The following is a 12,596-nucleotide window of genomic DNA, read 5'->3' on the forward strand; positions in this document are numbered from 1 at the left end:
AGAACAGGGTGTGTTCTGTTTGCTTTGCCCCAGGTGTTCCAGTGATGCCACTGAACTTAAACCTCAGCTGGTTGAGCAGTAAGAAATGAAATCACATTCCTCCTCTTTGCTCTGTGTTTTGGATGGAAGAATGCACCACTCTGGGGCTGCAGTTCCAAGAAAGGAAGAAAGGGAATTTGGTCAGACATTCAGCTGGATGCTGTCTGCCTGCATCATGATTCATCTTCTTCAGCCAAGCCTTTCACTATGACTCTCCAAGCTCTGCTGCTAAATTCTGCTTCCTGGTTCTCCACTTTTCTAAGAAAATGGCAAAACGACAGGTAAACAGACAGCGCACTCTGTGTCTTTGTGGCAAAAAGAGGAAGAACAGGTAGAGCTCAGAGTGGCAGAAGAGTACAAGAAACACAAACTCCTACGGGGGAGCAATGACAGAGAGTTGATTTCAAACTGTGTGTCAATCTCAGGCACGCCTCTGTGGAAAAGCTCAGTTAATTATATAGGCTCTAGTACAGCAGTATTAACTTGAACAGGGTATGATTTCTATGATAAAAAAAGAGCCAGCGGTCATCTTACGAAACCTGCCTTGCCACTTAATGGCACACACACTCACTGAAGGAAATGGCAGTTGCCTGAACCTTTGAAAGATTTCTTAGCTCTACATCCTAGACTCAAAAGCTTTCCTTAAATCTTTTCATCAATCTCTTTTAAACCTCTTTTGTCTTGGGCAAATTCAAACAGCTGTGTGGGATGGAAAAGTAAAGCTAGTAACATCTGTACTGTGATGACACTTGACAAATTATTTCAGGTTTTCTTTCAGTTACTGGGAGATGCTTTGCAGATGTCAAATCCTCAAGGAATCATCCCACTTCTCTCTCCTTAACCCCATTGAATGTAGCATTCACTATTGGCAAACACTGAATTACTACCTGCCACACCCCAGTAAGACAAGCTATTACCGCTCAAGTAAACAGGCAGGGAATGGAGGTACAGAATGACTAAGTGATTATTCATGATACAAGTCTGCCAGAGTCAGGAGCTGAACCTGTATTTCTTGTGTCTCAGTCTCGGGTTGTCTTTTTGTTCTGTGTTGCAGCCTTATTCTTTCCTGTAGAGGAAGACTGGAATCTCTTAAGAGTCTCTCAGTGCTACTCTGGTCGTCAGGTGATGTCGCCAATGAGACAAGAATTGTCGCATTCCCCACATCAAAAGGTGGAACACAGTGTGACATCTGTTTGCTGGAAGAAATACTAACCATACAAGTCCTTAAGAACATCAACATTTATTTAATATGATATAAAAGAAATGGGATAGGAACAGTCGTATTTGAACAATAAGTGGCTTCTTATACTTACATCTTATTTGCTCATTGTATAATATATACACAATGAACATAATTACATCTGTACACAAACTAAGTACTGGATTGAAAACCTGCTTATTGCTGTACACACTCTAACCCAATGAAGGAAAAGCCCAGTACCTCAAAATACCTACACTCCATTTTATTGAGGAAAAAGTAACCACTAACATTAATGCATATGTTGACAGAGGTGTGGCAGTAACTGCTGACATTGCAACCTGACCAAGAAATAATTACAGCAGAAACAGGACATATTTTACTAAGCAATAATAAAAATGGCACATTTTAAATATATCTATATGTATATATATATAAAAATCTTACAAATAAAATGTTAAAACAATAAATTGTAATGTTTAAAAAGTGTAAAACAAGGTTTAGTGGTGGTATGTAAAATTAACCGAGTTATGCATCTAAAAGAAGCAAAAAAGTAAACTTATATGATCCATAATTAAAAGAACATTAAATTCTGGAGACTATCAAATAAAGTTCTGACTGTAGGCTGCACATTAAAAGAGCCTTTATTTTATGTGCACAGAAATCATAGCAGCAAGCTGGTATCGGGAGAACAATCTGAAGGTTGTTGAGTGTACATGTGGGCCATTTAAAGCTCTCTTGGAATAAACATTTTCCAGGAAGTGATAAAATGATGCTCTGCGGCCAAAAGCATCAGAACTATGAATTTCATAGATTTAAAATATACTGTACAATATCTTCTCATATTTCCATAGGCCAGGTCCATACATCTCAGGCATGAATTGTTTCAACAGAAGCCATTAGTGCTGAAAGACAGACATAGATTAAGTTATGCTATTTTAGCAACAACAGAATATTGTGAAAAGCAATTCCTGGGATTAAATACAGCAAGGAATTTCTGGTCTCATCCTACCAGTAGTTATCAATGTGCAGAACATAATAAAAGTACCTCAGAAATCAGTTGTTTCCAAAATCAGTTTTCCTGATGAATAATACTGCTTCAAGATACACTGACAGCAAGAAGCAAAACAGCTTTTTTTTCAGATTTACACAGCTTTGTATGAAAGTCTGCTTATTCTGAGAGTTTTACCCTGTTGTACACAGCCACCTCCATACATTCTTCATGTAAAACCAGTAATAACAACGAGGTCCCTAACTGCTCCTACAAATGACAGGCATGGTTTGAGGAGGATGCAGTATTGTTCAGTTGCTACTCTGTAATGGCAGCGTAGCTGTAAGGTGTTCTGAAGTTTGAGTGCTCTAACCAAGAGCTTGCTGTATCTTGGTAACTGCTGAAAGGACTTCTATAAATAGCTTTTAACAGTTCATTAGTAAAAATGTTTCTAAGGTTTGAATCCAGGTGCTGTATAAAATTTCATTATCCCTCCATTACTCAGTGTAAATGTAATGCTTAAAATGTAACAATGTTAGTGGTATACATCCAGATTTGTCTCGGCAAAGCAAGAGCCGTGACAATGAAAGTAGCTTTGTGTTAATGGGTTTTTCCTTAGTCATACAATATCTTGTGCCACCAGTTTCCTATGCAGAATTCCCCTGGCAACATGCCAGGAGTATCATTTTACTAATTGACCATAAAAGCCAAAAATAGGTATTACCTCATTATTCTCTGAAATCTACCCTACATTTTCCAGATGCTGCCTGAAAAATTTGGTTGTATATGAGCAGGGCTGATCCCACAGCTCTGAAGTCCCCTTTTCTGCACGGGATTTCTTGCATCTGAGAGACACTGAGTTCTTGCATGTTAAAACCCCCTATCTTTCAGTAAAGCACAAAGCACTGGAATACAGCAATGACAGCCCCAGAAGGTAAGGGGCAATAAACACTGCAGGAAAGCAGACTATGCTTCATACATCTATGTATATTAGACTCAGGTCACAACATGAATTTGATGGATTTGAGCAATCTGGTCTAGTGGAAGGTGTCCCTGCGTGTGGCAGGGGGTTGGAACTAGATGATCTTTAAAGGTCCCTTCCAACCTAAACCATTCTGTGTTTCTATGATTCTAAGTTAGAAAGCAGATCACTGTAAGAATGATTCATTTTTCCTAGCCTTGTTTTTAGCATAAATCCTCAAAAAAAAAAAAAGGCATTTTCTGATCTGACCGTTGGAGCTGATGACAAGAGCTGACAGCAGCTTAATGTAATTGGTAATAAATTTCTGGTGAAGTTATGGGCTGTTTCCCCTTTCAAAACAGGCATGCTGTGGCTACAAACAAAATTCACTAGTGCAGTTTCAGTTTCACTACTGACCTGAAACTGGTATGATGGGATGACATTTGTCCTACTTGAAAAGATGTATGATAAATGCACATGTATTATAAAATGGAACTGAAAAGCATTAACATAAAGCAGCATTTCCAGAAAAACTGAATAGTCACACTTATCTTTTTCAAACAGTTCTGCAATAAAACTTCAGTATAGAAGTACAAAAGTCCAACCTAAATCTAATCATGGCAGACTGCACCCATCAGGAAGTCAGCAACACAGGTGTCAGTACTGAATGTGAACAGTGCATTTTACAGTCTCTTAAAAGGAGAAAAAGATTAGAATACATTTTTTTCTATTTTTAAAAGAATATAAATAGTTTCCTGCCCACAGTTTATACAAGAAAGGCATCTCTGATGAATAATAAGCCTAATTTTGCAAAGATGAAAGCCTGGTTTTGAAGATTAGGACAGTAAACAAAAAAATGCATTTTCAGATCTCCTCATGCTAAAGGACTGAAAACATCTTGAAGTTTTCTTAATTTTAAAGTCTTCTTAAGTTACATTAGCTATGGCATTTAACATTACCATTGAAACAAAGCTCATTCTTTTAGTAGAAGGCTTACTTAAATAGGTACTTCTGACAACAAAGAAATGTGGATTGATTTAACTGCTGGTAAAGTGCTGAAGCATTCTCATTGGTATTCTCTTCGTTTCTTTAAACACTTGTATGTTTAAACCAAATATGCTTACTTGTATTTCCATTTCCATTTATTAAGTGGGTAACAACACAGGCAGGAACACGTAAATCTAGCCTAATTCATGTTAGCTTGATTCCTAGAAGAAATCATCTCCTATGACAAAGAAGCAGCTGTGTAGGACTACCTATAGAAATAGTAAATAAATGTGTTACATTTCTTCCACTCTCTTTTTTTTTTTCCCCTTCTATTTGTCATGCCTCAGTCATCTATGGTTTAAGTCACAAGCTCTGCTGGGACATTAACCATTGCCTCCTATGCATCACTAACTAGCTCTAGTTGCCTGTTACCGTGACTGAAGAAGCATCAAGATTCATCTGCACTTGAGCACTGATGCTCATACCTTATCTCGGTATCTGATTGTAACAGCTTAGGTCTCTCAAGTAATTCAAAGGGCTATTATCTTGCCTGTTGTGGAGAATGTGCTTGATAAGCCAATTAGTCTTTTCTCTTTGTATTTGGATAGAGAATACATTTATTTCAAGCAAATCAATACATGTATTTGTTCCGTCTTCTGTTTAGTTTATATTCAGCACTGCAGGTAACTTTGTCTTGCCAAGTATTGTCTACAGATGTTTCTCAGAAAAATAACTATAACATATGTACTTAGAAAAACATAAGAAAAAATGGCACAAGGGGTGCAAAAAGAAAGACGTACTTCTCTGTAACTATACACACATGAAATGTGATCCTTCTGTGAGCTGTTTCTGTGTAGATGGAGCTGGTGACAGTGACGATTCTGGTGAAGAAGGCAGACTTTTCACTGCGAGTCATACAGCAAGATAAATAAGAATACAAGTTACGGAAGGCATGATTTCAAGCCATAATAAATATAAGCAGAACCAAATGAAAGTTACACAGTAAAGACTTAAAAATCTGATCAGCACAATAAGCACAACTTCAGGGGAGAGCACAGCTGTTCTCAAGAAAGACCATTACTCAGACCTGTGAATGACTAGTAGAACACCAAAGGAACAAACAACGGACACATGAACGTTGATGTGTAATTTATGTTGCAAAGTGGCGGGGTAGAGGGAGGTAAAATTTAACTAGTCAGGATAGTCCCAGATCCACCTTTATATCCCAGCTCAGATTAAATAAGCGTTTTTTATTCTGCTGAGTACTATATAAAATGTATTTACAAGTTCTGGTTTTGATTATCAAGTCACGGAAAGGATTGCTGACTGCACTACACAGGTTCATGTCACCTTTTATATACATAAATTGAACCATTTGGCTTACTTAAACGCTCCCATCACCAAATATGCTAATGATGTCTTAAATTCTATCTTCTTCCTTCCTCCCCTCCTTCACATCCCCTCCCCCCTTTTTTTTTTAATATCTCTGCAAACTATTTTGCTTTATTCCAGCCTTCTCTTCTTGCTAAGTAGTTCACAAAAGTCATTTTACCAGTCAGCTAGTCTTCCCCGTTTCTTCATCTTTTCTTATTCCTGGAAACATGACCAAACTGGGGTCTTTTGCTTGCTTGTTCAAAATTTACTAGATACATTGGAAACTCTCAAGGATTCCTCAATCTTGGGCCATCAATTTGCAAGGAGGTAAGGGGAAACAATCTATACATACCCAGGACTGAAACACTGTCCTACAAGATGAATAGGGAAGGATTTGTTCCAACTAACCGCTACAGTATGACTCAATTTCTGGCAATAGTTATTTAACTCCCTGAATTACATGCAACCATAAAACCTACATTAAAACCTCACAAAACTGGAATTTCTGTAGTTGTCCATTGGGAAAATATTTTTCTCTATGTTATAAAATCATACACTTGATAGCTAGACTAGCTCAGCATTTTCAATTCACAAGGGTCTCACAGCATCAAAAGACAGTCGAAATGAAGTTTTACATACGTACTGTTTAAGTTATGTTTTAGTCAAACTCTTTCCCATACCTGCTGTTGCCTTATTTCCTTTTGAAGACTGTGCTGCTAATTCAAATGAAGACATAATTCCTTCTTGTTCTTGCACACTAACTACTTCACTTTCTTCTGAGCTGGTTTGGGGTTTGTGGTTTGTAACTGTGGTCACACTCTGCAAGCTGGTTAAAAAAGCACAGCGTTTAGAACTTGCTCTAACTTAATTTCAGGTGTTAACCACTAAGTATAGGAGTTACAATTTAATTTTCTTCTGTTAACAGAAAACAGTTGCAACCTACAAATCTGTGTAATGTAAAGTCAGCACGTATTTTGAAACCCTTCTCCTTGTAAAGTTAGACTTAAAAAACCCCAGAAAATACTGGAAATTGAATTCCTTTCCTTTACATGCTCTTGCAGTTTCTTACTGTGTGATATCTATTTTGCTGAAGGGTGCTGTGAGAAAGTTATGACCTAATGTAAAAAGTCTCATAGAATCTGCAGTGCAACTTACATTGCCATTACAAATCCTTAGAGAGGAATATCCAAGGCACAATGTTAATCTAATTCTGCAGTGCTCCAAAATAGTGAAGTTAAAGCAGGAGATACAGAATAAGCTGTTTAGGCTGCTCCTAAATACCAGTGGTAAAGAGCTTGCTGTGGAACCCCTGGCAGAAGCTTTCATAATAAACAGATACAAAGCTTGAACTGGCATTACTAAATACATTTTGTATCCCAAAGCAACAATTATGAAGTATTCTGTTTATAACTGGGGCAATACTTGAAAACATATATTATTTTACTGACCAACTCATCACCTCTTACTGAACCCCTTCAGTGGTTGGGTTTCTCACTAGATTTCTCTATATGTAAACCACTCAAAACTGTATGAATATACCTTTTAAGTATTTAAGGCAGTATTTCATTAGTTGCTCAGTCCGTTCAGCTAATAAATACAGCGTGCAAGTTTAAATAGCCTCTGAACATCTTGTTTTATTTTTACCTTATATCACCATCACGTGTTTCTTCCAACTTATTTTTCTTTTCCTTTTCTGATTTCTCTTCATTACTCACTTCTTTTGAGTCAGATACAACATGTGCATCTGATAAAAGATCATCAGTTTTTGTCAGCTATAAAAAAAAATTGAAATCATGAAACAGAAAGCTGTAACACACACTGAATGGCAGATAAGAAATACAGTATCAGGAAACAGTTTTATTAACAGACAAATTTTGCCATCATGTATACTTAGTAACTCAGAATTACCTAAGAAATTTTTATCAATACCATTCAGGTTAATAGAGTTATCCTGAACCTTATACCAGAGCCAATGGACAGGGTTTGGCTTAATAACTTCCAGAACTTCTCTGAACTCTGGATTGCAGCCTGCCTATTTTTTCATGCTATGCCTTTTCACACTGACAACAAATTCCAGCTACTGATATTGCTGATAAGCCTGAATACTGCTCTTAAAGGTATGACTGGATATAGTCAATAAGTGTCTTACATAATTTTCCTTTATAACATTTGCATACGTAACAAAGCTACAGACTTGCAACAGAAAGTGCTTTCAAATAACAACAATAGATGTTAATTATCTGATTTTGTATCATTCTCCATCAGATGTATGTTTAGGAAAAGCTAAATATAAAACAGGAAAACAAAAGGAAAAATGAGTGAGGAAAAAGAAAAGCAAAGGATGATTAATTAAAGAATATGGATAGAAAACAAGAAAAAACCCTCTACACAAGATTTGAAAAAATTATTAAACTACGAGCAGGATATGATTATGTAGAAACAACTCCAGTAATCTATTCCCCACAGTCAGCCTGATTTTGCTGTATGTTCAGGGCACTTTAGTACCAGAAATACCAAGGTAACTCACTGCCAAGTGAGTCTGAGACTATTTCAAGACAGAAATCAATCCAGTGACCAAATAGTACAAACTACAGTTACTGCCCGCTTCCATGTCTAAGTTGTTGTGTCACATTTATTCTGCTTCCCCTAAACTATTTGACGCACTATAGGCAACCAAACAAAAAGTCAGCTGTATTAAATGACTGAAAAAAATCCTACATTGGGATATTACAAGCAGTGAACCAGCAGTGATTATTATTTAAAGATGCATTATTTATTATTATTTAAAGATGCATCAATATCAGGTTTGTTTCAGAGAAGTAAAGAAAGATTTGTACTTTTCCAATCAATCAAGACAGTAACAGGAAAAGTTAAGTGAAATGAAATTTAGGAAGACCTTATACAGAAAAATTCAATGTATCAGCTAGAGACAGATCTGATACAATTCTGTATTTCTCCATAGAGTATTTATTATATCCAAAAAGAAATCTTAATCTTCCAAGGAAAAGGAACAGGTTCAATTTCCCATACTCTGCTGTCTGTGACTCAAAATTTTTCTGCTGCAAGACAGGCTGATGCATACAGTTCAGTAAGGGGCAGTTTAGTACCTCTTTAGTAAAACCCAAATGACTTACTTTTTCTCCATCATGTTTTAAATGCGCTGTTTCTTCTCCAGGACTTCCATTATTTTGTTTCAAATGATTTTCTTTATTGGTGCTCTCTAATTCCTTCATGTTATTAGATACTGTATCATCCTTTTTTCGATTCTGTGGAACAAAATTGACACACAGATGTATTCTTACAAAAGGTATCAGAATTTCAGTTTTGAGTCTTGTGCTGTCCTCTGACTGTGATTAAAAAAAATACTTAAAAAGAGAACTAAGTATACTGCACTGCAATAAAGAAAATGGAAATTGCTAAGAACTTTTTTGTACCTTTCAGAAGAGTTCAGTCTAACAATTGTTTTCTCTGCAAGAATATTGTACTTTCTGCACCTGCCTGCCCCTCCAATCTCCAGCATTACTACTAGTCACCTTTGTCTTCTGAGATTTCATTCGTATTTAACTCAGTCACACGCTGGCTCAGTAATGTTCTTATTTGTGTTCGTAAGCACTGATTTTTCAAAAAATATCCACTGCACAGAGGTTAATTTGATGTAAAATTTTTGAGGAACGATGGTAGAGGTGACTTAAGATCATGAACTGCGCATCTTGGCAGAGCAGCAAACCCAACTGAAGTGAGTGAGGCTCATGTAAATCTTATCAAACTAAGCACGAGGGCTGAGAAAAACGGGGGCCAGGAAAGCAGTAAATCTTGTGGCTGAACTCCTGTGATTTAGCACAAGCAGTCTGTTAAGAGAAAATTCCATATAAGTCAGTTCACAAATCTTTACTTTCCTAACAAAAGTATGCACCCATATTATACACTTCTCCCAAACAATAACAATTGTGAAGCAGCATCCTTTTGTATATTGGTAATGATTTAAAAATTACACAGTAGGCTGCTTGTGAAATAGTATTTTTTTCCTCCAGTTCTTAAATAACCAAACCCCAGCTGAAAATAGACTTTCAGCAGTTAATGCTATTGCACCATTTTTGTGTATAGGAATCAATAGGCATATAAATTATGCTTTTAAAAATAAGAGCTATTACTGCATTGTAATACCTCATCTTGGGGCTTTTTGCCAAATAGCACTCTGGAAGAATTAAAGTTTTGATAGAAAGAGTGATTTTGTAGCATGGACTACTAGCTAAATGTTCAATTCAGGCACGTTCTCACTTATTCTATAAATTTATCTCATCCACGTAGCACTGATCCCACAAAGAAGACTGAGTAACATGCTGACATGAGCAAATTTCTTTTGAGTTCTGTGTAGCAAGCAGTGCTGGCACAGAGGATTTGGCTGTTTCCCCCACTCTGCTCACAAAGTACTGGCTAACCAGGTATGACAAATACACAACTGTAGTTTCCTCACCTTAAGGTATGAAATGACACCGTAGGAAAATGGTAAAGCTGAAACACCTCTGTAAAAACTACAGAAAGAAACATTTGCAAAGGTTTGCTTTGCACGTCTTCTTCTTGAGAAAGGCAGTGTTAGTCACAAAAATATTTGCAGGAGCCCCCTTCATATATAACATTCATGATGTCAGCCCAAATACAGACGCTCTAAAGCAAAGGCAAAACGTGAATCCAGTGTCTTCTGGGGATCAGTGTTGTTGATTTGTGGTGTTGTTTGTACAGCTCTGAAGGCAGTTTAGCGTGCTCAGGGGAAAAAAAACCAAACCTAAAACCTCTTTGGAAATATGCTTTTCAACAGTGCAATGTATTTAATCTGGTTTTAGAAAATCAGATGTTAAAATGCTTAAAAAACATAAAAGAGGGCATGGAGTGAAAAAAAAAAAAGTAAATAAAAATAAAGCAGCAATATGGTCTGAGAAAAAAAGCATGAAGTATGCCAGAGGATTTTTTTTGGTGGTTGTTTTTTTTTCTTTTTTTTTCCTTTTCTTTTTTTTTTTTTTTTTTAGAATAAAGAGTAACTTTATTAAACTATTGAAAAAGAAAACTAATTCTTACCAGTTAGAAAGCAGTAGGCTGTATAACATCAATTGCCCTGGGTTTGTTTTTTTTTTTGTTTGATTTGGGTTTTTTTTAGATGTATATGCAGGGTAATATTTCCTGGTTAATGACAAGCAGTTATATCTTCCTCACCTCTCCTCACCCATTACCCTTTAATAAATTCAATTCTTTGCCTTAACAAAAGGGAGGGTTCTAGTTTTATGTATTTATGGGCTCAAAACACCACAGCAAAAGAGCACTAGTTAAGAACTATCATCATAAACATACATTCCTACCTAAAAATGTTACAGATTTTTGAATAGATTACATGGCAGAACAATCTTAATAATTTATACATCAACCGAATCATGATCCTGCCTGACACTGCTTTTTGTCAGAGAGATTGCAATTTCATGTTGTTTGCTAAATTTGACAAAACCCCCTGTTAACAAACATCACAACGCATAATCAGACATATGTGGATTTGAACTATTTATTTTCCCCAAAGACAAAGAAATGACTTCTACCATCATAAGGTATAAGCATGAAGATTGTCATCTCCCTTTCTCTTATGTCTGGCAGAGAATTGTAACTGTTACTCTATACAAGCAGTTTCAAATAGACATCTGTGGCATCATATAATTTTGGAGAAAGAAGAATTTTTAAACTAATTTTTTTTAACTGGACGCAGTGAGGTTTTTGAGTAATGTGGGACCCACCTGTGCCAATCTGAATGGATTATCTCTGACAAACGACAAACTCTGTGAGGGAGAGTGGTCTGAAACACCAATAATATTGAGTCCTTTTCTCTTCTCTCTCAGACAAGCTTGTTGGTGTCTCTTTATTCTTTCCATCTGTTCCTCCACAGTCATTCGAGGGCGTGTGCTTTCTGCAAGACACAGCTGCTCCACTGCACTTCTTGGTCTTTCCTTAAATGGGAGAAAACATATATATATATACACATATATATATATGAATTTAAAAAGCAAGGTTCTAAATTGTTTAGCTTGTCAAAGATCACCTAATGATTTACCAGAAGGCAGAAAAATAGCGGGGAAGTAAAGATCTAAAGATCTCTTGCGTATGTGAAGAAAGTGAAAGAAACAGTTATTAATAAATGAACACGGAAATTCAAAATAAAAGGAAGGAATAATTTACTTATTTGAACACTGACATTACCACCATCAATGATAAACATTAGAAGAATGGTACATGCTCTCTCAAAGCCAACCTATCAAGTTGAAACTATTTACCAGACATTATGCAACAGACAAACACAAGTTACTCGACTGAGACAGAAACATAATAAAAATTTAATGATCCAGGATGTTTTTATCAGTTGGTCTAACAGTGATTTCTGCTTTTTATTTCAGGAAAAACTACAGCTGGGCATCATTTAACGGGAAGGGCAGGCTGAAACAAAGTGAATTCATCACCAATGAAAAATGCGTAATTCTAAGCATTGTATTATTCACAAAACAACAGCTATCACTATATCTACTCTGTTCTTGAAATTCAGTAACTTTCAGATAGAGCTGTACTTTGTAAGACACAAACAAACAAACAAACAATTACTTTGGGCTAATTAGCTGCATTCAGCACATTCACAGTAACTGATTTCACTTCTGAGAAGTGGCATTCTTTCTCCAGTCAACAGCCTGGGAGTTTCTCTCTCCTCCCCCATTCTTCCTACAACTTCTTTTATTCATGCTGTAACTATGGCAGAAGTTTTCCTCCCTTTTGCATGAACTAGATTTTAACACCTGTTTTCAACCCGGAGACTACGGGACTCTGTAATCTGAAATTTCAGGCGTATTACCCACATATTGCTTCTTGTATCCTTATTTTCTGGCTATTTTAGGTATTTCCCAAATCATTTTAGTAATGAAATAAAGACAGTATTTTAAACAGGCGCTGTTAAGTTTCCCCAGAAGCCAAAAACAACTCCTCGCAAGTTTTAATCTGCTTCCTGTCCTTTCGACTCATGCCAG

The 12,596-nt window shown here is 36.4% G+C and overlaps 1 protein-coding gene across 22 annotated transcripts in view; it reads right to left on the reverse strand.

The window, feature by feature from the left end:
- Window positions 1–1,263: 1,263 nt before the first annotated feature.
- Window positions 1,264–12,596, reverse strand: part of PLEKHA5 (pleckstrin homology domain containing A5) — a 159,674-nt gene continuing 148,341 nt past the window's right edge. For 10 of the 22 annotated variants that reach the window (XM_061444631.1, XM_061444629.1, XM_061444630.1 and 7 more), the window contains 6 exons: window positions 11,325–11,534; window positions 8,658–8,816; window positions 7,195–7,322; window positions 6,231–6,376; window positions 4,997–5,081; window positions 1,264–2,142 (listed from right to left, as the gene is read on the reverse strand). In XM_061444631.1, coding sequence (XP_061300615.1) covers window positions 2,124–2,142; window positions 4,997–5,081; window positions 6,231–6,376; window positions 7,195–7,322; window positions 8,658–8,816; window positions 11,325–11,534 — 747 coding nt within the window. In that variant the 3' untranslated portion in view covers window positions 1,264–2,123. Of the gene's footprint in view, window positions 2,143–4,976; window positions 5,082–6,230; window positions 6,377–7,194; window positions 7,323–8,657; window positions 8,817–11,324; window positions 11,535–12,596 lie in introns of all 22 variants that reach the window. The other 12 variants (XM_061444638.1, XM_061444637.1, XM_061444634.1 and 9 more) reach the window with 5 other exon arrangements.

This window comes from Pezoporus flaviventris, unplaced genomic scaffold (assembly GCF_033815535.1).
Source record: "Pezoporus flaviventris isolate CSIRO_AGI_PZ_B2104156 unplaced genomic scaffold, CSIRO_AGI_Pfla_v1 ptg000002l, whole genome shotgun sequence".
In the NCBI taxonomy this organism is placed as follows: domain Eukaryota; kingdom Metazoa; phylum Chordata; class Aves; order Psittaciformes; family Psittacidae; genus Pezoporus; species Pezoporus flaviventris.